This window comes from Hoplias malabaricus, chromosome 16 (assembly GCF_029633855.1).
Source record: "Hoplias malabaricus isolate fHopMal1 chromosome 16, fHopMal1.hap1, whole genome shotgun sequence".
Taxonomy (NCBI): Eukaryota; Metazoa; Chordata; class Actinopteri; order Characiformes; family Erythrinidae; genus Hoplias; species Hoplias malabaricus.
In genome coordinates, this window is record NC_089815.1 from 24,485,559 (window position 1) to 24,511,005 (window position 25,447).

The window sequence follows — 25,447 nt, forward strand, 5'->3', positions numbered from 1 at the left end:
GTAACCTATTACAATTTCAGCTCAGGTCTGTCACTGTATAACCAGCTAAACTCTATGTTTAAGGTTTAATCAAGAATTGGCAAAAACAAATCATAGCTAATATAATATTGCAAGCATAGTTTTGACAAATACAACTGAAAAAAATGTTGTTTTTCAAGAAAATAAAGAATTGTATTAATCATGGAAACATTGAACTCCTGATCAAACACAAATGGCACCTACATTGGCCGGTAGGCTATTTATTGAAGACAGCATAACAAAGCGATGTATATTAACTGTAAAATATTTATGTATCACACATAATACATAGATGTTTTTCAGTGGTGATTGATTGCCGTGCATATATGCAGTATATACAAAGCTTCTGTTTTGGCAACAGATCAGCATGGTACATGGCCAATGGTTACATACTGAAACAAATTCCTGTGTTCCTACACTTTCACAGAGGCAGAGAAGTTCAGAACAAAGAAAACAGCCATTCCAGCCCTTCCAGCCGTTACGCCAGTACCCTCTGCTGTCAATTCCCAGTATCTTAAACAGCATCTCCCCCCAGAATATACTTGAAGAGGTTGGAAGCCCCTGTTCAGAAAAGAGGTAGAAAGTGTGGTTGAAAGACGTATGTCTGGAAGGAGAGCAGTGTGCATCTCCTCATCTCAGATCAGCAAGAAGTAGCAGAAACATGGGTAGAGCATTCAGCTTAGCATACATAAGTTGCTGTTTTAAATATTAACTCATCGTTGTTTTTATTTTTAACATTCTACCATTCCACACTGCTTTATGACTGCGCATGGAAATGGTTAAGGGTAAATGTAGCAAAAGAAAAGGGGCCTGTTGACATCTATGTGGTGATGTGGAATGACTCCAGTTCTGTTCATTCTGTTATTCCCTTGGGACAGAAATACACTCGTTCAGCTGCACGTAATGATATGATGTTACTGATAACATGTTATTCTTCATCACCACGCAGATGGTCTCCATTCCAATTGGTTGAGCATTAAATCAGCTTTTCTTCTCAAAATATATAAATGTAATGGGATAAATAGGAAGGGGGTGGGGTGATTATGAGGAAAATAAAATATTTATATATATATGTCTATTTGAAAAGAATATTTACAGTTACAAACCTTAGGTCTTTGTAGCAATCATTGAAAAACAATTCACAATATTAATTTCACAACCACATTGTCCTTTCTATCTCAGTGTTATATAAAGAGAAAAATAAGCATGAGCAATATAGTCTATATGTTTGTTTGTATATGATAGCAAAAATACAGAAAGTAACTCTCATGTACATAAGCATTGGCATGCGATGCAAATGAACTAATTTTGGTGTTTTGAACATTACTAGTATTTAGTGCTGTGGGGAAGTTTGAGAGCTTTCCCTAAAGATTTTTTTTCTCATAAACAGTTCATATCTCAGGGATACATATCCAAAAGTTCAGTATTAAAATTTCAGACAGGAAAAATGAACCAAAAGAAAACAAACAAAAGTCCCAGCATTGTTTTTAGGCCTTGACTCTTCAATTTTCTTTCCTTTTTTAAATTTTCTTAACTTTCATATGTTAATTTATCAGCTTCTACCCACAGTTTGTGCCATCGAACTATAGGTCTTTCCTTCATATGCATTCACTGACATTCTGCTGTGCTGTTCCCAGTCTCTACCCCAGCGATAAAGCCATTGCTGATGTTCTTGGGGCTGGGTGGGGTAGTCAGGACGGGTGAGGGTCCGCTTTTGCCCCCAGGATCCACGGAGCAGCTCTTTTTTGGCACCCTGGGCCGAACCACCGGTGCTTTGGGCAGGACGGAGGTCTGTCTGAGCCCATCTGCTTTCAGGGGCGGTCGGCTGGGAATGGGAACCGGTTGTAGGATGGGTACTTTGGGGCTGTTGGGGGCTAGGCTGGGGGGGCTTGGGGTAAGCAGTGGCTCTGCCTTCTTGTCATCCTTTTCAGCGCTTTCTTCAGCAGTTATCGGCTTCCCCGAGGTGTCCATGGAGGCATCTCTCCGTGGGCCAGTCTGTGGTGAGGGCTTGTCTGAGTTTGGAATCTCGCAGCTGTCAGTCCGTCTCTTGGAGCTTTCGTGCATGCGGCTGGTGGCCACCACTGCCTTCATAGCAGCCTGCAGGAAGAAAGTTAAAGTGATAAGTTCATGTATCAGTGAGGATGGATGGACTAAGTTGTAGGCTGAATGTAAATGTGGTGGTGCTTAAATGGTTTGTGACAATGCAGAAAACACTAATTATTAGAAAACACTAATAACATGATCTGATCTTTAGTACAGCCGGAAACTGATATTTTGGCTGGTTGTAAAGAGATGACCAGGCCAGTAGAAATATCAGGCTATGTACACTTTTATTGGTTGTTACTGGTGTGTTTCTACACCCCACTCCCTATCCATTCAGGTTTCGCCTCAATGAAATCAGACCAGTCCTGTGTTTATTTTAGCTTGACCACAAAGGAAAAAAACTGCAATTTAGCTTACCTTAAGTTTGCGACGAGCGTTGAACTCCTGCAGTTTCCTCTGTGTGGTGTCCATGTGGGAGAAGCGTGCTGCTTTGCCAAGAACCCATGGGTGCTCCAGTGCCTGCTGTACACTCAGACGCTTATTAGGGTCCAGCACTATCAACTTACTGACCTGTGAGCATACATATGATAGACATAAGGGCAAATTAAAATGTTTGTCAAGGGAAAATATGTTTCTTTGGCCTTGCACTGGAGTCCAAAATCCCTGACAGGTTTGTTTATGTTGTTCCTGATATCTGATGTCAACCTATCATCTACAAAGAGGGACAATGGTTTATTATACAGTTAAAGTGTGTCAATCTAAATTGTCCTTACTTTTGTTTGGAAGGTAAACACCTCTATTATTTGTTAGCTTTATTAGCATCACAGCTTGAGTTTCAAATTCATTCGTTATCTGTAAGCGCTTATCCAGTTCAGGGTCGCGGTGGGTCCAGAGCCTACCTGGAATCATTGGGCGCAAGGCGGGAATACACCCTGGAGGGGGCGCTAGTCCTTCACAGGGCAACACACACACACTCACCCATACCTACGGACACTTTTGAGTCACCAATCCACCTACCAACGTGTGTTTTTGGACTGTGGGAGGAAACTGGAGCACCCGGAGGAAACCCATGCAGACACAGGGAGAACACACCACACTCCTCACAAACAGTCACCCGGAGCGGGAATCGAACCCACAACCTCCAGGTCCCTGGAGCTGTGTGACTGTGACACTATCTGCTGCACCACCATGCTGCCCGCGTTTCAAATTAAAGAAGCAAAATACAGACTACATTTGGACCAATGTTGAAAACTACTCTTTACAGAGCTAAATCGGTTCACTTGAGTTTAAATGAATCAGAAGCCATGCAGCTCATACTGAAGCTCCCACTTTCTGTTTTGTGCATGAAATAGAACTTGGCACAGAGAGAACTCACCAGATCCTTTGCATTGAGGGAAACCTCATCCCACCAGGGGGAGACAAACTCATAGTCGCAGTTGAGGATGCGGCTGTACATGTACTGGTCCCCCCTCGGATCGAAAAATGGTTCAAACCCACACAGCCTGGGGGAGGAGACAGAAGAAAGGCAGATCCGAGAGCAAATGTCATTTTTGGATCTGGACGAGAGGCTTTCTCTCAAAGGATGAAAGCTGAGTTACAGCCAGCGCAGAGGGGGAAGAAAACCGATTAAAAAGCCCTCTCTGAAACCCACTGACAAAGAGAGTGTTTTGACAGAAAATGACTTTGTGTTAACCAAGCCTGTTTACATGTTTACTCACAATATGTAAAGGATGACTCCCACAGACCACATGTCCACCTCTGGGCCATAAGCGTTACCTCTGAGAATTTCAGGAGCTGACAGAAGAGAAAACTTTAATTAGATCCTTACATGTAGAAATATTCATCAGTGAAATATCATAAAGTAAAATAATACCAAAAATATTGATCCAAAATGTTCTACTCAATGAAAATGAACCAGAATCACATACTGGCACACCGGGCTTACATCAGAACAAACTTACCACAGTATCCAGGAGTGCCACACACAGTTTTCATTGTCACCTGTTCATCAATAATTTTGGAGAGCCCAAAGTCCGCTGTGAACAAGTCCCAAATAAAATAAAAGAAGTTTACACAAGTACGTCTGCTACCATTCCTTATTTCATTCAGAACTAGTCCACTGTGTTATTTGCCTCACATGTTAAATATTAAAGAACTCAAAGCTCTCTGTTTTGTAAGTGCTTACCTATCTTGAGGGGCGCATCTATAGACAGATCAGCGTATAAGAGGTTCTCTGGTTTGAGGTCTCTGTGAACTACTCCATTCTCATGTAGGTACTGCAACATAGAAAAGAAAGCAATAGCTTTAATACATCAGCTATCAACCAGCCTTTACGTCAGATTAATTCAATGTACGTTAAAGTTTATTCCACATATCCACTATTTTGCCATCAGGTTAGAGATCATCACTTATTGGTGGTGTGTTAGTGTGCTTGAGCTGGTAAAAAATGGATACGACCGTGCTGCTGGAGTTTAAAATCTCTGCTCAGTTGCTGGCCACTGTGTTAGACAAAGCCACCTTGTTGGTCCAACTTAAACGGGATGTCTACGATTGTGGGGAGACCAAACTCTCTCTGGGTTGTTTACGTTCAGGATCTCCATGTCTTTTAAAGTGGAAACTCATTTGTAACACGAGTTGTTTAGTTTTGTAGCCATTTTGCATTTCCTAATGCAGTTAGCCATCTCACGAGTTTGGAGACATTTCCACCTTAAATGATCTGAAACAGCAAAAATTAGTCAGTATTTCCTACCTATGGAGCAGGAATAAACAATATCCTCATCTCGGTTCATGCTTTTTAATGTATGGAGTTCTCTCTGTTTTCTACAAATAAACAACAGATGCCTTTTCTCTCCCATGAGCAGAGAGAGAGAGAGAGAGAGAGAGAGAGAGAGAGAGACAGAAAGGCTAACATTTAGGTTTTTTTTTTTACTCATTTACTGACCCTGGGGCTTCATAAACACATCAGATGTTTTTGTTTGTTTAAGCACTTTAAGGATTGCTGCTCAATTTCATTGTACAATGACAATAAAGTCTATCTATCTATCTATCTATCTATCTATCTATCTATCTATCTGATCAGTTTCCAACACAAACACACTGGAGAGCTAGCAAATGGTGAGGAAACATTAAAAAAAAAAAAAAAAAAAAAAAATTTTTTGATTACATGAATACATGTGGCGGCACGGTGGCGCAGCAGGTAGGTGTCGCAGTCACACAGCTCCAGGGGCCTGGAGGTTGTGGGTTCGATTCCCGCTCCGGGTGACTGTCTGTGAGGAGTTGGTGTGTTCTCCCCGTGTCCGCGTGGGTTTCCTCCGGGTGCTCCGGTTTCCTCCCACAGTCCAAAAACACACGTTGCAGGTGGATTGGCGACTTGAAAGTGTCTGAGTGTGTGAGTGAATGTGCGTGTGTCTGTGTTGCCCTGTGAAGGACTGGCGCCCCCTCCAGGGTGTATTCCCGCCTTGCGCCCAATGATTCCAGGTAGGCTCTGGACCCCCCGCGACCCTAGAATTGGATAAGCGGTTACAGATAATGGATGGATGAATACATGTTGCATTTAATACTCCATCAGCACTGCTGTGTCTGACCCATTGGTATAAGCACAACATATTAACATATTACTACCACATATGTGTCACTGCAGGGCTGAGAATGATTCGGCACCCAAATAATACCTTCTCTGTGCTGGATAATGCTGGATTGCGGGTGTCCTAACCACTGAAGAATGTTGTGAAAGTGGGCATACAAAGTATTCAAAGCATCAGATGGGTTACAGTGTGTAATTGCTGAACTACAAAATGCACCCATGTGTAACTGACCCAGGCTCTTTCAAAATGGTTGCCTTTTTAAAATGTTCTCTGAATGTCCAAATCCTAAAATTATATTTGTGTGTGATTACACTACAATTTCCAACTAAGAATTCGTAATTTGTAGTTTCTTTGTTACTAAGCAACCAACAAAGGAAGTGTCCAAATTCACCTGTGTTTCTAGTGCTATTATAATCAGTGAATAGGAAGCCATTTTGGACAAAGGCCTATTCAGTGAAAATGTCTCTGTAAATGCAAATGACACTAGTTAGAATGTAGTTTGGTTTGTGCAAATGTGTTTTATAATGGGCAGCTTGCTCATTATAATTCCTGCCAATGTTTCATGAGAGCAAGTCAAAGTCTGCAGTATAGCGTCTAAGAAATGTGCAGTATCAGCTGCGGCCTAATGAGTGCTGGAGTGCATTAATCCTTCATTATTTCAGGAGATCTGTTTCCGTGAATAGACTAGAGCACAAAGCAGGCAGAACTGTACTGGAACCTATGGGATTTTACTCAATCAGGCCATGGGCTGGCCAGATTAATTGAAACTGTAAATGCCTGCCTTGGTCTGAAAGAGCAGCAACAGATGGGCTTTCTTCTGTGCAGCTCGAGCCCTGCTGTAGCACTCCATATCTCTGTGTTTTTGTCTCATTTGGCAGAGCTGTGCTAATAGGTGATCTGCTGTTTCGATTTCACTCATTAGTTTATTCAACTGTGTCTTAATTCTGATTATGTACTGCACCGACAATGTTTGTGTGTGTGTGCACTTGCGTGTGATTGAATCTGAGTGTGTAATCCAGCGAGCAGCCTCGGCCCTCTGATGTCCGGATTAAGTGTGAGCTGAACGCTGCCAGCTCATTAACACAGCAGTGGAGCCGTCACACACTGAGCCCCCTAAAGCTCCGTGGCCCACTCCACACCTTTACATGTTACATGCAGCCTCTGAGACAGTCACAATATTTACTGCAACCCTGCTGAGCCAGACCACTGCCATCTCCTCACACTTTGTTGGGCCTCAGCGCCTGCTGCTCTGTTTTTTTTGGAAGTGTTGACTGAAATAAGGCTGTGTGGTGGGCTGCAAATTCATAACTCACAAACTGTGATCCAAATGTAGTTGTTTAAAGGAGATTTATCTCAATTTTCCATGTTTTCACAGTTCTGCGGTCTTAATGAAACTACTGGCACATGCTTAGTCAAAATATCACAAGGATCAAACAACAGAATAACAGACTGTCTGGTTTCAGCACCTGTTCCTTTAAAGGCTAAGCACCAGCTCTATGGAAGTGTCAAACAAATAAATACAGTGGAATCTGAGTTCCTAACTTGTGTTTATTGATAGTCAGAAAACATGTTATTTCTTACTAATTCAAGGAATAAGGTTTAAAAGACCGTTGTCCCCCCCCCCAACGGTGTTGGGAAACTCTAATAGGCGTCTTGCCTGTGACGTAGATGGTGGACAACAACTCTAGAAGTTGCACTTAATTTAATGCAAAATGAGGGAAAGGTGTGTTGTTTTTGGCTGCAATCGTTCAATGTACAGTGGGACATCTGTGCACAAATGGCCCAAAGATCCCAAAATATCCAGAAAATGGACTCAATTTGTCAACTTTAAATGGGCACTTTGGAAAGGACCGTCCGCTCACTCCGTTATCTGTAGCTCATTTCACTGGCGCTTTTCCAACAATATGGGCATGTAAGGACACCAACGAAAGGTGTTCAAGAGCCTCTGTAACATGGAGGTAAACAGGGTAAGGACACTCACTTCGCCTGTTTTAGTTGGTGTTAGTTAACGTTAGCTTGACTTGCTAAACTTTATAAGATTATACTCGGCTACGTAGCTGCATTACGGAGGTTTATAGTGTCGGATGAATTCGAGTTCGACTTCGATCACATTTACAAGAATAACGGTACCTCTAAATGTGAGTTTAGCTTATTGCTAGGCTATTGTCATGAATAATGTTGGTTATTTAGCTAGATACTGTCATAACAGTCAGTCATAACGGTGTTTTACCGCGGCGTTGTTCAGCTGTTGTCCACCAGTGACGTCACGGTTGCGTTCAAGAATTTCCGTAGCGAACTCGGGTTTTTCCATCAATTTAATAAAACTGTCCGTTTTAAAGCAAATTAAACTGCTATTTTCAATTTAATTCATACTTATATATGTCAGTAACTAAAATAATGTGAAATATTCATGGAGGTCCATTAAGTGGTGCTTAGCCTTTAAATGAAAGTGAGCCACAGCTCAGTTCAGCGCAAGATCTCGAGAGGGAGGAGCAGGCATTCTGGATTTTAGTCATTTTCAGTTGGTTCTTTGTTGATTTGGCTTAAATGTGGGTCCAGTGCTGTGATTGGAGAGACTCATACGAGGAGGGTAAACCATTTAAAAGTGTCTGCACCCTTCAGAAGACGCAGAAAAAAATCAGAACGACTTGTTTATTCCATGTTATCAGACTTATGAAAGTCATAAAAAACTATTTGGTGAACTCCAGATACTCACAATAATGTGCAAATACACTGAGATTTTTTTATATCCTTTTATAGACATGTCCCTTTCAGAATGTACATAAACCTTTTTGCATTACTATTGTACATAAACAATATGCACAATGGTAAGGCCTCCTGCTCCTCATATGAAACCCAGTCACAGCCGTGGTGGATACCACCAGTCAATCAGGAAAAAGATAATTTACAAATACTCTTCCATCTCTTTAGTGGTCAAGTTTAAAAAACAAAATACAAAAAAGTAGAATATTTTTAAAAAGCTTTTACTTCGGTCGTTATGTATTGTTCATGTGAAATCCAGCCATTAATGAACTCTTGTGAAAGGATGATTAATGAGCCTCTATTGAACCTTTAGAACTTTCTCTTTCCTCTAGAGTTTTTTTGAGGTTCCAGCTGGTTATAAATCACAGTCATGGTGCATTAGTAGGGCATGAGCATCTCTGAGCTTTGAGGTAAAGTGCAGGTGTGACTCACGCAGAGTCCAGCTGTGTTAATTAAGTTGGCTTGTGGAGGCACAAGACAGATGTTTTTGCTTTAACACGGCTCAGCAATAGACAACATATTTGCCAGTGATAAATTAGCACTGAGAGTGTTGAAGAATGTTAAATTTTAACAACCACGGTGTTAAATTAACACTGATATTGTAGATTTAACATCGGTGAATGTGCGGTGCACTGGGGTATGTAATGTTAGGGGAACAAAGAATGTGTGCATCCTATACTCCGCATTAAACTCCATTCATTTCAAGACCAGCGACCTCAGTTAGTCAAGAGTTATACACTTATACACAGTGAAACAAGTGAAAATTTACTGTCACACTTATATAGCACCTTTCTAGATACCCTAGGACACTTTACAATCAGCACTGCTCAGAGATATCTGACAATGAACATTCCCTCTAAGCTAAGGACTCATCATTTCACAGCAGTCTAAGTGAGAAGGTTAAAAATGAGTCACTTACACACTTAGCGTTCCTGACAAATGTGTACAGAATCAATCTTCATAACTGAGCGCATGTCTTATTTACTCAGTTGGTTAAACTGTATTTAATAAGAGTAGACGTATGTCTGCTTCTTTCTATACAGATAAATGTGCAGTGAAGTCTTTGCTGTGGAAACAAAACCATGTACGTTATCTTTTTCTGCCCACCCTTCCTACAGAATTGCTTTAATTCAGCTTCAGCAGAGGGCCTTAGAGCAGACATGCCCTTTTAAAGTCCTGCCACACATCTTTTCAATAGAGATCACATGAGGACATTGACTAGACCACTGCAACAGCTTGTTTAGTTATTTTTCCTAATTTTGAATCATTCAGAGATGGATTTGCTCTTGTAATTTGGATCTGAGGAGAGTGTGGAGCGCTGTGTGTTACATGTTGTTTCATTTTGCTCTTGGAGGACTTTGGGTATGTCAGCCATTTCCTCAACAATGTTCCAAGGTTTCTTTTGAACAGTGGCTCTCCTATAGTTCACTGGTGCTCCAGAGCTTAAGAAATGGCACTGTAGTCCTATCTTTACCCTACTTCGCATTGTTTAAAACCTTCTATTTAATAGGTGTTTAGACTCAGCAGGGCAGATATCAAGCCTGCGCCTGTCTAATTTAATGGATCCAGAGTATCTATCACATTGCTTTTCTTTCACAAGGCATTGGAGTGATGATAAAAATAGTAGGTGGGAGTTTGATTAATCTAATGGTGCCAGAGTATGGCAAAAGCTCTGAAAATGATCAGAAAATGAAAATGAATGGGTGGTGCAGCAGGTAGTGTCACAGTCACACAGCTCCAGGGACCTGGAGGTTGTGGGTTCGATTCCCACTCAGGGTGACTGTCTGTGAGGAGTGTGATGTGTTCTCCCTGTGTCTGTGTGGGTTTCCTCCGGGTGACTGTCTGTGAGGAGTGTGGTGTGTTCTCCATGTGTCCGTATGGGTTTCCTCCGGGTGACTGTCTGTGAGGAGTGTGGTGTGTTCTCTCTGTGTCTGTGTGGGTTTCCTCCGGGTGACTGTCTGTGAGGAGTGTGGTGTGTTCTCCCTGTGTCTGCGTGGGTTTCCTCCGGGTGACTGTCTGTGAGGAGTGTGGTGTGTTCTCCATGTGTCTGCATGGGTTTGCTCCGGGTGACTGTCTGTGAGGAGTGTGGTGTGTTCTCCCTGTGTCTGCATGGGTTTCCTCCGGGTGCTCCGGTTTCCTCCCATAGTCCAAAAACACACGTTGGTAGGTGCATTGGCGACTCAAAAGTGTCCGTAGGAGTGAGTGTGTGAGTGAATGTATGAGTGTGAGTGTGTTGCCCTGTGAAGGACTGGCGCCCCCTCCAGGGTATGATCCTGCCTTGTGCCCAATGATTCCAGGTTTACAGATAATGAATGAATGTGGTAACAAAAACTGAAGCCAAATACAAAATAATGAAACAAATACCACATTAAAGATTAAATAATTAAATGTCATCAGCCAGAATAACATTTCTGCAAATCAGGATATGACAAACACTATCACAGCTCACAATATCACTGTCACACATAGGTACAGCAGTGTTATAGTCAGCAATGTGCTAAGTCCATTTTCAGTTCAATGTGCAATTTTGGTAAAACAAGACGCTTCAATTTAGCCAAAGCAATCTACTCAAACTGAGGAAGTCTGTCACAATGTTTCCCAAGCGTGTATGACCACATCAGGGATTAAAATGTCAGGAAAAATGGATTAAATGCATCCAGCACACATATTCGTGCGCCCGCACTCACACGTACACAGCTTTGAGTAATGCTCTACACACAAAGACACGCATATGGCCACCACCACGCTCCTCCGCTGTCCCAGCCATGCACTCTACTCCCAAGCTCTTACATAACAGCACAGATTCCTCCTGGTCAGGAGATTAAAATGGAAGGGGAAACTGTAGCGGCTTTCTCTTTCTCTCTCTCTCTCTTTCTCTCTCTGAGAGGATTATTTCACATTGCAGTGGTCCACGCATATCCTCTCAGCCTGACAACAAGAGTCTGCCCCACATCCCCTCGCATCTCCAGCCCTGTTCTCTAAGCTCAGCTCGGCTCAGCGCTGCAGCAAAACCTCTGCTCATCGTCCCAGCGAATGGTGTAACACTAATCCGCTGCTTAAAAATGACCACTGTTTTTTTCCATGACATGAAACCGGGAAACAACCAAACTCTGCTGCGTAAAAAGAGCTTTAGGAGTTCCCTCAGGATGCCGCATGAATCATAACCTACACTGAAACTTGATAGCAGGAGTTGTTACATATTTTGTTGACTATCTACTTGAAAATATTTGTCCTTATGAAGGCCATTTTAAATATGGTGTATTTAAATTCATTCATTCCTTCATTTCTGTAACTGCTTCATTATTCTCAGGTTTGCGGTGGGTCCAGAGATTACCTAGAATCACTGCATGAGGCAGTAACACGCTCAGGACCGAGCGGCAGTCCAAAAACAGTGGACGTGGAGGAAACCCAAGTAGACACAGAGAGAACACATCAAACACTCACAGACAGTTACCTGAGATGGGGATTGAACCCCAGAACCCCAGAAAAAAAAAAAAAACAGTTTTGACCAGGCCACAGTATGTTTAAAAAAACAAAACAAACAAAAACCCTGTGAATGGGAAACAAAATGGGAAAGATATTATTGTCTTTACTCAGAAATAAAATGTCCTTTGGCTTTGCATGTGACTACAGAAAAAAACATGATCTTCTGCCTTGCCACATTAGAAATTAGTTGAATGCAAAATCTCTCTCTCTCTCTCTCAAGCTGTATGTCTTTGGGCTATGTACAACTTTGAAAGAGCTTGACTGGGATTATACAGTAATACAGTAATAGAAGCCTCCAGCCCTGGACCAATTAAATTTGCAACAAAACATGAACTGAAACAGACAGGCAGTGCACTCTCTAACATTCAGCCTAGATAAATTAGTAAATACACTGTAACACACAGTGTGCCAGTCTTCCATAAAAATTTCATTCATGTTGAGAACAACTGAAAGATTCAGCTGGTTTCAAACCAAAGAAATCACTTGAAAGACATTATGCAAACCACAATGAAGTATTTTGTTTAGATGAGAGAAATCAATATTTTACCCCAATTCAAACCATCTTCTCTGTCCCTTTTTCATAGCATATGGTATAAATTGAAAAAAACGTATTCTCATTGCTCCCTAGCAGCTCAACACTGAGTCACAGCATTTTACACACAGTGTCCTATTTCAACCTATTTACAGGGAAAGATATTATATATATACAGACTGTAGTTAAAAATTTATTCAAGTTATTTATTCAAGTTAATCATTACTCATAGTATTAGTAGAAGTAATATATATATTTAATTTAATTAATTATAATATAACATTATAAAAGCACCTGAGCAAACTGAGTATACAAATTGAACTGAAAGACGAATGGACAAATCATTTAAATGAAGAAATGAATATGTCCATTTGATGCCATGCATAGTTTATAATAGTCATCCTTTAGCCCTCAATCAGTTGGCCAGTTACTGGCCAGAGAACTGCACTTAGTTTTCAGTGACAAATCAATTTCAGCATATCTGTGACAATGACATATGAAAGTTAAGTTATACCACTGCCTTTCATACACTTGTACACACACACACACACACACACATATATATATATATGCACACACAAATCCGTGCCACTGCCACGTTATTATAAATAATGTACTGAGAATGAGCCGACACCTAAATAATAACTGGAGAACTGTGGTCTGCTGCTCAGAAACTGAACAATGGTGAATGTAGTAGAGGGAGGCTGACACATTGTCCAGCAACAGAAAGACGAGAGTCAGAAACTGTACACATATAGATTAAGAATGGCCTGTGTGCCCTTGTTCAAAAAAAAAAGTAGTGTGATATAGTTCATATTTCTGTATATTCTAACGTACAAGGACTGTTTATAAGCTGAAGTATTACATCAGAAATTGGCCATTTGGTCTCCACAAATTTTACAGCACATTTTATTGTTTCATTTAAATAGATTTGCATTAAAACCAACACAATAATGGCATATTGAAATGTGTCCAGTAACTGTATTAAATACATACACAATGTAGGTAAATACGTCCTTGTTACAAAAGCATCTGTAGACTAAGTTGTCCTTGGAAAAATCTATAGAGCTCAATAAGCTGCTGTTTATCAATTGACTGCAAAGTGTTCAATCAATCAGCATTTCTCACACTCCATCTAATCATTAACATACAGAACTGAACAAAGACCCAAAAATAGGATCAATTTACTGCTGATATGATTAGCTTCTAAACAAGTCTCAACATGCCTGTGGAGTGCATTTAGTGGAAAAATTCAGTGTTTCAGTGAAAAAAGAAATATCCGGCACCATCTGTGAGTCTTCCAGGGTGTGAACGCTCAGTTCTGAGAGGTGTGAAATGGCTGATGTGACAACAAGATAGTTTCCTTCAACTTTCTGTCCAGAGAATACCAGTTCGCTCACTGAGAGTCCAGAACTAATAAGCAGCTCGTGGTTCATTCTCACCTGACGTGTAGGGGGTGAGTAATTTGTTGAGATGATGTCATTATCATGATATATTACAATATAATCACTTTTCCAAATGTACCCTAGGTAATATCAGTACTTATTTGGTGTTTTTGCACCGCATGGGTCCGGCTCTACATGACTCGGCTCGACACGGCTCGGCTCGCTTAAAGCTTGTCCCTTTCCCACTGCCAGGGTTCCCCCGCGAAATGGAGCCGGTGATGATGTAAAACCCCATCTCTAGGAATCGATGGCTTTGAAAACCACAACAACAGCAGCGGTAAAGTTGGGCGTTTTTTACTCCTCGTGTATTCGGGTGTTGTTTTTGTTTTTTGGACTAAACACGGCTTTGTGCCCCAGTTCTCACAGATCAGCTTTACTTGTTGCACATTTGGCTTTCACTGGAAATTTTTCGTTGGCCTTCAGCCCAAGGAGCATGTGAACCTCTTCAAAACACCTCGAGGTAAAGTTACGAGCTGCCGTTGTGAATCCAATAAAAATAAATGTGAAAGCTGCTGTAACTTTAGAGATTTAACAAGCGGCGGTTTGTGCTGGATTTGAATGAGCTCTGCATTTCGTGGTGAGACACGTCTCTCTGGCCAATCAGCACTCTGCAGGTTTTACACGTCACCATTTAGTACCTACTCAGCACGGTTGGAACCCAGAGCGAGCTGGGACTGAAAACCTACCCGGTTCCAGGGACCAGGTAGCAGATTTGGCCAGTGGAAAAGCAAAAGAGCCATGCAGAGTCTAGTAGAGTTGTGTAGGTTGTGCAGTGGAAAAGCACCACTAGATCACTGAGCAACAGCAAGTGTTGTGACCAATTATTTGGACCCATTATAAAAAGAAAAAACTGGTGTATATGAACTATCTTCACAGTTATAAGCGTGTGATTGGATGTAAATTCAATAAAACTGTTTGATTTCCCTAGACTCTGACTCAAATATCAAATATATTTCACAGCCTTTTTTCTTTAAACGTTGTGTCACTCTACTCTTGGTATATATTGTCCAGCCGATATGTTGTGTATTGTGAAAAGATGGAAAATATTATGATGGTAGATTTTTTTACCTTCATAAGTTATACTCTTCAAAAAAGGGGGATTTTTGTAGTTGATGTTTGAATTAATTACATATTTTTAACCCAAATAAAGCCAAAAATAGTTGCCACCACATGGAATATTTTTTATGTCAAACAGAGTAAACCATTTTACAGTGAATAAAATATTCACATCAAAAAGATATGACACCTTACCGCCACAGCTTCCAGAATCTGCTTAATGACATGAGCAGCATCTCGTTCACTGTAGTATCCTCTCTCTACAATCCTGAAACAACCAAACAATCGATGACCAATAATAACATCGAAGGAAATCTCTGATTCAACCACAACTGTCTTTAAATGTTTTCATACAAATTAAAGCCAAACTGTGACGTAAAGAACACTTTACACAACAGTGCAGTAAATAAAATACAAATATGTATTGAGTACTCTCACTGAAAATAGATTTAGATGTTTATTTTGGCCAAAAAAAGAAAGACCTCCAACTTCATTAAGTTTTAGCACTTATCAATAATCAATGCTAACATTCCAAAATCCAAAGCACCTTCAGGTCAATACACCGATCAGTTTAGATTAATACACCGGGTTGTTCTGTCACTAATCACCACCAGAGAACCTTAACCAGTCGATTCAATAATGAGGAACTCAAAAAGAAAGATGGCTGAGATTGTTTTAAAGACTTTTCTGTTTTAGTGGTGATTGTATGACACACACATTTCAAAATGTTTGATGTTGATAACAAAGATACCTGAATGTTTCTTGAATTGGACAAAGTAATCCTAAAGAACCCTTGCTGGCTCCTTCAGTTGTAGGATTGCAGGAACAGATTTTAACTGGTGCGAAACAGTGTATTACATTATGACTGGGCTCTTTTATACTTTAAAAGCGTTCTTCACACTCAGATCTCATTTACAAAATGGGGCTATTAAAAACCCATTGACACAAACCATTGGATCAAAGGTTCTTTAGACTTTTCTGGTACACAGATCTTCAATAGTGTATGTTACTGTGTATATAATATTGTAATCCTCCTGTCCTGCATGCTTATTTGCTAGAGAATGCACTTATATACTAAAAAAAACATTCTGTGAATTAGCAAACCGATTTAAACCTTGTCATGAGATTGCATCGACTTCTCTATAAGCATAGGGCTTGTGGTTTAAAGTCAGCCCTGTAATCTCCTATCTCTGGGAAACGGAGGTTGGGTAACTGGAAAGGTCATAGGCTGTTCCCTTTAATGTGGTCAATAAAAGCCAGGATCTAGAATGGATTTCCATTGAGAGGACGCACCTGTCAAAGAGCTCTCCCCCGGTCACCAGCTCCAGAATCAGAGAGATTTCTGTTTCCGTTTCAAAGATTTCTTTCAGGCGGATCTATGGGCCAAAGAAAAACATCCGGTTATAACAAAAGTAATGGTATTATATGATTCTGACCTGAGATGATGTAATAGTGTGCAAACAGAACTGCGCACAGGAGACCTGATACAACTGGACGTTCTGAATCACTAACATGTTATTGGCAAGTTTCTTATTTATTTTCATGTCTGTTGCTCTGTGTAGCCATACACTCTGACTGCACGTCTGCGCATGTGTTTGGTCCACCCCCCTGTCTGTGTGTTGCATATACACGTGCTTGTGTTAAACAGCAATTAAAGAGTGCTAATGTTATTTTGGCTGTTTTCTTGGACAAAGCACAGCAAGATCTGTCTGTTGATCTATCATCCAATTTGGCTCAGCCTTAAAATTTCACAACTGCTGTAGTTTTAAATGATATTTTATTTAAAACCGGAGACAGCATTTTTATAACAATTTCACTAGATAATTCTAAGGAGAATAGATTTAAGAAAATCTAGCTTTTACTTTGAGAAAAAAAAGGCAAAAAAAAAAAAAAAAAAATCCCACAACCAATGAAAATTTATTTTTAAAAATAGCAGAGAACTCCTATCAAACTTGAAAGTCCTTGGAGAGTACTTGGAACTTTCATGTTTAAAGAAACAGGACTCAGTCAGATCTAAATCAATTTTTGGGACTCCTGTGAGTCTGAAGGTACATCCCAGTAAACATTTAGCCGTTGATTCAACGTAGAAATAGCGTAATGACTGCCGTCTAATCAACGTTCTCTTAAGGTTGAAAACGAAAGTTGAAAAGACGTCCAAACACAGACATTGAAAAGACGACTATTAGACGTATTTTGGACGTCCATTGATGTTATTAATTGGTCCGGAAATAAATTACTTGTATAAAACGCGTTTTGGACGTCCACTAACGTTATCGATTGGTCACCACTTTATAACTAACTTATTAAGATGGGTTTTGGACGTCCATTGATGTTTAAAATATGTCCTTGACGGACAGACTACTTTTAGACCTATTTTGAACGTCCAGGGACGTTTCTTCTTTACTGGAATGTGTCTGTTTAGAAGCAAATAGGAATTACGCAAAATGAAAACTTCTGCAAGTCTATTTCTGATATACATTAAAATCGACAGGACGCCCCAGAGCCCAAACCTCAACATACCCGAAAGTCTCTGGGATTATTTGGATTTTAGGAAGTAGAACGTGCAACCAACTTCTAAGACTGAAAATTATCCCAGCAGAAATTACTGTAAAGCAATTACTGAAGACAAAGGATGGATACATTAAAAATGATAATTAATATGTGATTTTCTTAGAGCAGAAAAATGCACAAGCTCTTACGATGTTTGGGTGGGACAGGCGAAGCAGCACTCCGATTTCTGTTCTCACAATTTTCTTGTCAATCTGTAATATTATGACAGTGATAAAAGCAATTAGATATGTCATCACTTTTCTCTCAGCACATACACCAAGTACTGAATGTCTCCTGAAATGACAAGCTGGCTTACAGTCTTCTTCAGGACTTTGGCTGCATAAGGCTTCTCTGTTTGCTTTTCCTCGCAGCGATACACGACCGACGTAGCCCCTCTGGAGATAAAACAAACAAGGAAAAATCAATGAGAGCTCGAATAAAAAAGGCCTGATACAGTGCTGGAGACAGGGGAGCTTCAGACAGAAATGAAATGTGTAAAGGCATCTTAGAAAAGCAGAATTTCTGAATGCGATGCTGATGTGGGATCAATGTGGAACCACCCAGAGCTTCTTCTACTCTCTGCCCCAGTTTGACTGCAGCGACGTGACTCACATATCCGTTATCTGGGGTTATCTGGGTTTTTCAGAACACCATAACTTTTGGACACTGCCCTATTTATATCTGTGTGTTCACTCGTCCCAACACTCCAGACCCAAACAGTCAGCTCATCGACAACCCTTTAAGACACGTTTACACTGTGCAACAACCAACATGATAATGGGGGTCACACAGAAATCGATCATTATGAAAGAGAGCTTTGATCTTTCTGTTAAAATCTTTTAAAGTCTTGAAACATTGTATATAACATGCTTCGTTGTGGCTGATGTGGTGCCTGGGATAAAGTTCTGAGAGTGTCTCTAAAACCTCAGAGTGTGACCGCTGCTATGATGTACATATAAAAGCAGGCAGTAGACAGTGATTTGGAATGATGCAACCAGAATGTCATTTTCTTTCATCAGGAGTTTATCACCAGAGACTCTTTATTGGACAGACTGACTCAACTCATGTGAGAGTACAGTCTGTCAGGGATTCTAGCCAAGATTTCAGCTGCACCATTTTATATCGTAATCTGTGTACACACTATCTAATAAAGACAGGATAAAACAACAGTGTGGTGTTACGCTGGGATCACACTACATTAATTTAGCCCGATTTTGACATGATATCGTCGTATCCAACCAATTTCCATCTACACCCCAAGGAAAAGTCTAGCATGTTCTAATATTCTGGACCTTTTCGCCTAGTCTGACACATCCTACGACATGTTCCTTGATGATGACCGAGGGAGGGATTGACAGTTTCTTGACCCACCTCCGCAACGACCTTTGAACTCTTTTAAGATCACGAATGATGATTAGTCCTTGTCAAACGTTTAATGTTGCCCATCTCCTGACCAAAACATAACACAAATTTATAGCGCTAATCTGACATAGTGAACACCATGAAAAATATTATTAGCATTAGCATTTAGGAAAGAACCATATTATGCAAACATTTTCCCTGCGTAAATGTGTTTGATGTGGTATGTAGACAGAACTTCAAAGCTTAAAGACATTTATTCCCCAGGGCGTTGTGTCTCTGTATGGAAACCAACTGCAAAATAAACTGTTTTTAATTCACTGCTTTTATGATGTCACAATAACATGCGTTTACATCTTTATATCTGTCTGTTCAGCCTTCAGATCAAACTGTTTTTTTAACTAAAACAAAACACAAAGCTGCCAATCAGAAGAGAGCTTGTTTAAATATGTAAGGCTTAAAAGGCACAACAGCCTCTAAGGAGCTGTTTTTATTTCATGTATCTAATGAATGGCCCTCATGAGGAAAACCATACATGTTTTTAAAAGTGCCATGTGGAAAAGGGTATGGGCCTTTTAAGCTAAGATTAAAACATGTCAGAGTATAAGTATAATGTCTAATGTATAAGAATAAAGTCATGCTGTCGTCCTGAAGGAGTTGGGATGCTGTGCTAAAAAGAAACAGCTTTGATCCAGCTTCCCTTCAAATACAGTCCTACTTCACGCCCAATCACATTCGAGCTGGTTGTCTCCTTGGTAACCAGGCCAGCCTCCTCCTCCAAACTGATGGCCTACTTATGAGTTCTAAAACATGAGAAAGCTCTTGGTAGTCATTACACGCCTGGAGGAGGATGCTGTGACTATGTACAGCTCAATTTTTGGAAGGAAGTATAATGAGGTTTACTAAGAACAACATACACTCTAAAAATAAAGATACTTGATTTTGTCGTAGAAGAACGACTCGCAAAGAAAGGTTCTTTAATAAACTTTGTTTTAAAGAAGGATAGAAACTTACAATGAATGAGCTTGTAAAAATGTTGAATGTTTGTATTAAGACTGAAAGTTCTAATACTGTGGCTTCTAGGGGCTTGTTAAAGGGAGGAAATCTGTTGGGTTTTTTTTAACATTTTTGCATAATTCAACTGTTGAGGTCTAAACAAATCATTCAGAGTGTTTCATGTGAAATGCTTCATTGGAGAGAACTCTATGTTCAGTCTGATATTTTAAGAAACACCTGCATAAGTGTGGACAGGGCCCTAGAAAGTAGCATTTTAATGCTGAGAATTTCAGCGTTTCAGTCTATCAACCTCTATCTCACTGTAATCACACCTCGAATCAAAGCCAGACTTTCAACAGTGCAACACTACAACGCTTTGCAAGTTTCACAGCTCCAGAATAGACCCAGCTCATTAAAGCAGTCTTGTTTTTTTTTCCCCTCCAATCCTGAAGCTGAAATTTACACGTCGAGCTGCATGTGAACGCTGTGAGCGGAGGTGCTGGAGGGGTTTCTTAAGCACTGTGAAATCGTTAACACTTCATTGTCAGTGGATGACTGCATGAGATCACATGGCTTAACACGCAAGGAGTTCAGGCACCACTCCATCTGCTGCCTCGTGATTGAACTTTAACACTTCAGCGCCTCGGCCTCCACCAGCCTCCTCCAATCTTAAATGTCATCGGCACTGAGACCAAAGCACCGAGTCCATTATTATAAGGGCATGTGTGTTTCAGGCCTCCTGAGGTCAGAGGTGATTTACAACAAATAAATCCAGAAGATTGAACCACATCACCTAGTTTCTGTCCACCCTCATCCCCTCACCCCTTGCCCTTTAATCCATTCACGTTCCTGTCTCCTCATCTTAAACCTCTTCCTGCCTCCACTCTCAGTGCTACTGCATTTGCATAACAGACTACGGAGGGGCTTTGATGTCTTTGATGGCACACCCACAAAGACTGCGCAAAATGTACAGCTAACAACATCTGCATACTTAAAAATAATGGAATAATGCCAGAGATGAACCACCTTAGGGTCCAGTGGATGTTCTCTGTAAACGACTGAAGAACCTCTTGAAACTGCATAAAAATGACATAAAAATTCAGTTGTGATGAGTTGCATAAAGTATTTCAGAATGCTTCGATTTTAGACAAACTAATTTACAAGAGGCGAAGAGCTCCTTTGGAGAAAGTTATTACATGAAACGGATGTGAATCAGGCCACAACATTTAGATAATGTTTCATAATCATTTTAGAGAAGGTCTTGTCCGACTGTCATACTGCATTAATAGAGGAGGTGTAGTATACAGCCACACATGTAGTTTAGTGGGGAATGTTACAGCCGTTTGGCTTTGTGCACAAGAGTTCAGTTCCTCAACAGGGTTACAACACCATTCATTCATTCATTCATTCGTCATTTGTAATCACTTCATCCTGATTAACCTACCTGGAATCACTAGGTGAAAGGCGGGAACACAAACTGGACATTACAGGGCATTTCACACACTTATCAGTCACTCAGACCTAGGGATAATTTCACACAGTCACCCTGTCAAACCTCTGGTCAATTTCACACACTCACCCAGTCACTCACACACTCACCCAGTTACTCATACACTCACATCTCTGGACAGTTTCACACACTCACCCAGTCACTCATACACTCACCCAGTCACTCACACACACACATCTCTGGACAGTTTCACACACTCACCCAGTTACTCATACACTCAACCAGTCACTCACATCTCTGGACAGTTTCACACACTCACCCAGTCACTCATACACTCACCCAGTCACTCACACACTCACATCTCTGGACAGTTTCACACACTCACCCAGTTACTCATACACTCACCCAGTTACTCATACACTCACCCAGTCACTCATACACTCACTCAGTCATACATACACTCACTCAGTTACTCATACACTCACCCAGTCACTCATACACTCACCCAGTCACTCACACAGTCACCCAGTCACTCACACAGTCACCCAGTCACTCATACACTCACCCAGTCACTCATACACTCACCCAGTTACTCATACACTCACCCAGTTACTCATACACTCACTCAGTCATACATACACTCACCCAGTCACTCACACACTCACCCAGTTACTACATACACTTACCCAGTCACTCACACACTCACCCAGTCACTCACACACTCACCCAGTCACTCATACACTCACCCAGTCACTCATACACTCACCCAGTTACTCATACACTCACTCAGTCATACATACACTCACCCAGTCACTCACACACTCACCCAGTTACTACATACACTCACCCAGTCACTCACACACTCACCCAGTCACTCATACACTCACCCAGTCACTCATACACTCACTCAGTCATACATACACTCACCCAGTCACTCACACACTCACCCAGTCACTCATACACTCACCCAGTCACTCATACACTCACCCAGTCACTCATACACTCACCCAGTTACTCATACACTCACTCAGTCATACACACACTCACCCAGTTACTCATACACTCATCCAGTCAATCATACACTCACCCATTCACTCATACACTCACACCTGTGAACAGTTTCACACACTCACCCATTCACTCATACACTCGCACATGTGAACAGTTTCACACACTCACCCATTCACTCATACACTCACACCTGTGAACAGTTTCACACACTCACCCATTCACTCATACACTCACACCTGTGGACAGTTTCACACACTCACCCATTCACTCATACACTCGCACATGTGAACAGTTTCACACACTCACCCATTCACTCATACACTCACACCTGTGAACAGTTTCACACACTCACCCATTCACTCATACACTCACACCTGTGAACAGTTTCACACACTCACCCATTCACTCATACACTCACACCTGTGAACAGTTTCACACACTCACCCATTCACTCATACACTCACACATGTGAACAGTTTCACACACTCACCCATTCACTCATACACTCACACCTGTGAACAGTTTCACACACTCACCCATTCACTCATACACTCGCACATGTGAACAGTTTCACACACTCACCCATTCACTCATACACTCACACCTGTGAACAGTTTCACACACTCACCCATTCACTCATACACTCGCACCTGTGGACAGTTTCACACACTCACCCATTCACTCGCACATGTGAACAGTTTCACACACTCACCCATTCACTCATACACTCACACCTGTGAACAGTTTCACACACTCACCCATTCACTCATACACTCGCACCTGTGGACAGTTTCACACACTCACCCATTCACTCATACACTCACACCTGTGAACAGTTTCACACACTCACCCATTCACTCATACACTCGCACCTGTGGACAGTTTCACACACTTACTCAGTCACTCATACACTCGCACCTGTGGACAGTTTCACACACTCACCCATTCACTCATACACTCGCACATGTGAACAGTTTCACACACTCACCCATTCACTCATACACTCACACCTGTGAACAGTTTCACACACTCACCCATTCACTCATACACTCGCACCTGTGGACAGTTTCACACACTCACCCATTCACTCATACACTCACACCTGTGAACAGTTTCACACACTCACCCATTCACTCATACACTCGCACCTGTGGACAGTTTCATACACTTACTCAGTCACTCATACACTCCCACTTGTGGACAGTTTCACACACTCACCCATTCACTCGCACCTGTGGACAGTTTCATACACTTACTCAGTCACTCATACACTCCCACTTGTGGACTCAGTTTCTCAGTCAATAAAAAAAAACAAAAAAAAAACAACAAACTGAGCACCAAGACAAAACTCATGAAGACATTGTCAGAATAAAACAAACCCCTAACAGTGAACTGGGCAGAGGACTGAACCCATGCAGCAGTGACATTATGTAGAGTGCCACAGTGCTGCCTATTACCACACTATAATGTACCTACAAGAGTGTCCTTGGGCAAGACTCCAACACTAGATTCTCATAATATGTCGCTCTGGATAAAAGTGTCAGAGTTTGGCTAATTCCAGGTTACCACCGCTGTAATGAACCATTTCAGATCAAAGCACTCTGAGGGATTCTCCACAGCTGCATGATGCAGAAGGGTAGAGAAGTCAGAACAAGAAGCCTCCTCTTATGGGTGTACATTTGTCATTGTTGACACTACTTTTGCATGAGAGGAGCTGCTAGGCTACAAGGCTGCATCACACCCATGTTATTCCCAGATAAAGAACTACAAACCAAACTGGAACCAGAATGGGAGACCGTTCCTGAACAGAAACACAGCACATCAGGCCACCACACCAAAGATGGCCATCACTCACCGTCCCAGCTCCGGGCCCATGGTGTAGAAGTCCTCCATAGAAACATCTCGACGAGAGCCGTCCACCCAGAACTCCTCCGAGCTCGAGCCTGAGCGCGAGGTCGGCATCGTGAAGCTCCTCGAGACGACGCTTTCTTCTTGTTGATGTCCCAAATAGTCCCAAAGATTCGAGGAACCTAGAGGAATCACATCTGGAGCACCGCTTTTTGGAAGAGTTGTCTGCCAACCAACGACCAAAATAAATATATAAATAAAACCCCTGACGCTATCGGTCCTAGACTGCGTGAAGTGTGCACGAGACAGACGCAGTCAGAACATCACGCGCTTCTCCTCTTCAGTGCAACATCTTCAGTCTCCGAAAGGCCTCGCGCTGAGGCGTAAACAATCCCATCGCGCGCTCCTCTCGCATCCACAGCACCCGTTCCCAGCGCAAGAGCGGTCCCGAGGCACTGAACACAGTCGCGCGAGAACACCACGAGTGTCCGGGCGCGCGCTAGCCTCTCTTTTCGCTATCGTTTCCCGGTTAACTGACCCGGTGTACCTCACGGACGTCAGGGAGCCGAGAGGACAAGCAGAAAACAGCGGTGCGCCGACGCTGTGCCGTTGCCTCTGTTGTATAGGTGGTGGCTGATGGGAGGGGGGAAGGAGGGGGAGCGGAGTGGAGGGAAGGGAGGGGAGGGGAGGGGAGGGGGAGGGCTTCCACCAAAACTATACATACGCCCTCCGAGAGATTTCCGCTGCTTCCTGATCACAGTAAGAACAGCCAAAATGACAGTGTCCATTTAATCCCACTACTCCTTGTTTTTTTGTGTTTTAATATTTATTTTTTAATATTTGTACATCATCTTTTAAACATTAAATTACGTAATATTACATCACAGCTGTCCTTTAGGTTGTGTGAAACTTTCAAACTAAACTATATTGTCAAAAGTATACGCTCATCTGCCCTCGAACGCATATTAACCCTAGTGACTATCCATTCTTAATCCATAGGGTTTAATATGTCAGCCCACCGTTTGCAGATATAACAGCTTCAAATCTTCTGGGAAGCACATTTGTAAAGTCAGCCACTGATGTTGGACTAGAAGGCCTGGCACCGCTGTAATTCCTCCCAAAGGTGTTCTATCAGGTTCAGGTCAGGACCAGTCAGGTTTTTCCACACCAAACTCGCTCATCCATGTCTTTATAGACCTTGCTTTGTGCACTGGTGCACAGTCATATTAGAACAGGAAGGGCCCATCCCCAAACTGTTGCCACAAAGTCAGAAGCATGAAATTATCAAAAATATCTTGGTATGCTG

General features: G+C 41.6%; 1 protein-coding gene across 1 annotated transcript; it reads right to left on the bottom strand.

Annotated features, from left to right (window-relative positions):
• Positions 1-919: 919 nt before the first annotated feature.
• Positions 920-24,753, bottom strand: si:ch73-60h1.1 (calcium/calmodulin-dependent protein kinase type IV). Its single transcript, XM_066647833.1, has 11 exons — positions 24,149-24,753; positions 17,794-17,872; positions 17,627-17,689; positions 16,221-16,303; positions 15,123-15,195; positions 4,247-4,337; positions 4,023-4,097; positions 3,780-3,855; positions 3,437-3,563; positions 2,479-2,631; positions 920-2,115 (listed from the first exon to the last, which is right to left on the bottom strand). Exons 1-11 carry the CDS (start codon positions 24,253-24,255, stop codon positions 1,627-1,629), a joined length of 1,416 nt encoding a protein of 471 aa, XP_066503930.1. The 5' UTR covers positions 24,256-24,753; the 3' UTR covers positions 920-1,626.
• Between the last annotated feature and the right edge of the window lie 694 nt (positions 24,754-25,447).

Excerpts from the sequence above, each read along its gene's own strand:
- si:ch73-60h1.1 (XM_066647833.1), bottom strand. The coding sequence starts at position 24,255 with ATGCCGACCTCGCGCTCAGGCTCGAGCTCGGAGGAGTTCTGGGTGGAC. Across the intron at positions 17,690-17,793 it reads CCAAAGTCCTGAAGAAGACT|ATTGACAAGAAAATTGTGAG; the intron begins GTAAGCCAGCTT and ends ATAATATTACAG. Across the intron at positions 2,632-3,436 it reads CCCTCAATGCAAAGGATCTG|GTCAGTAAGTTGATAGTGCT; the intron begins GTGAGTTCTCTC and ends GTATGCTCACAG.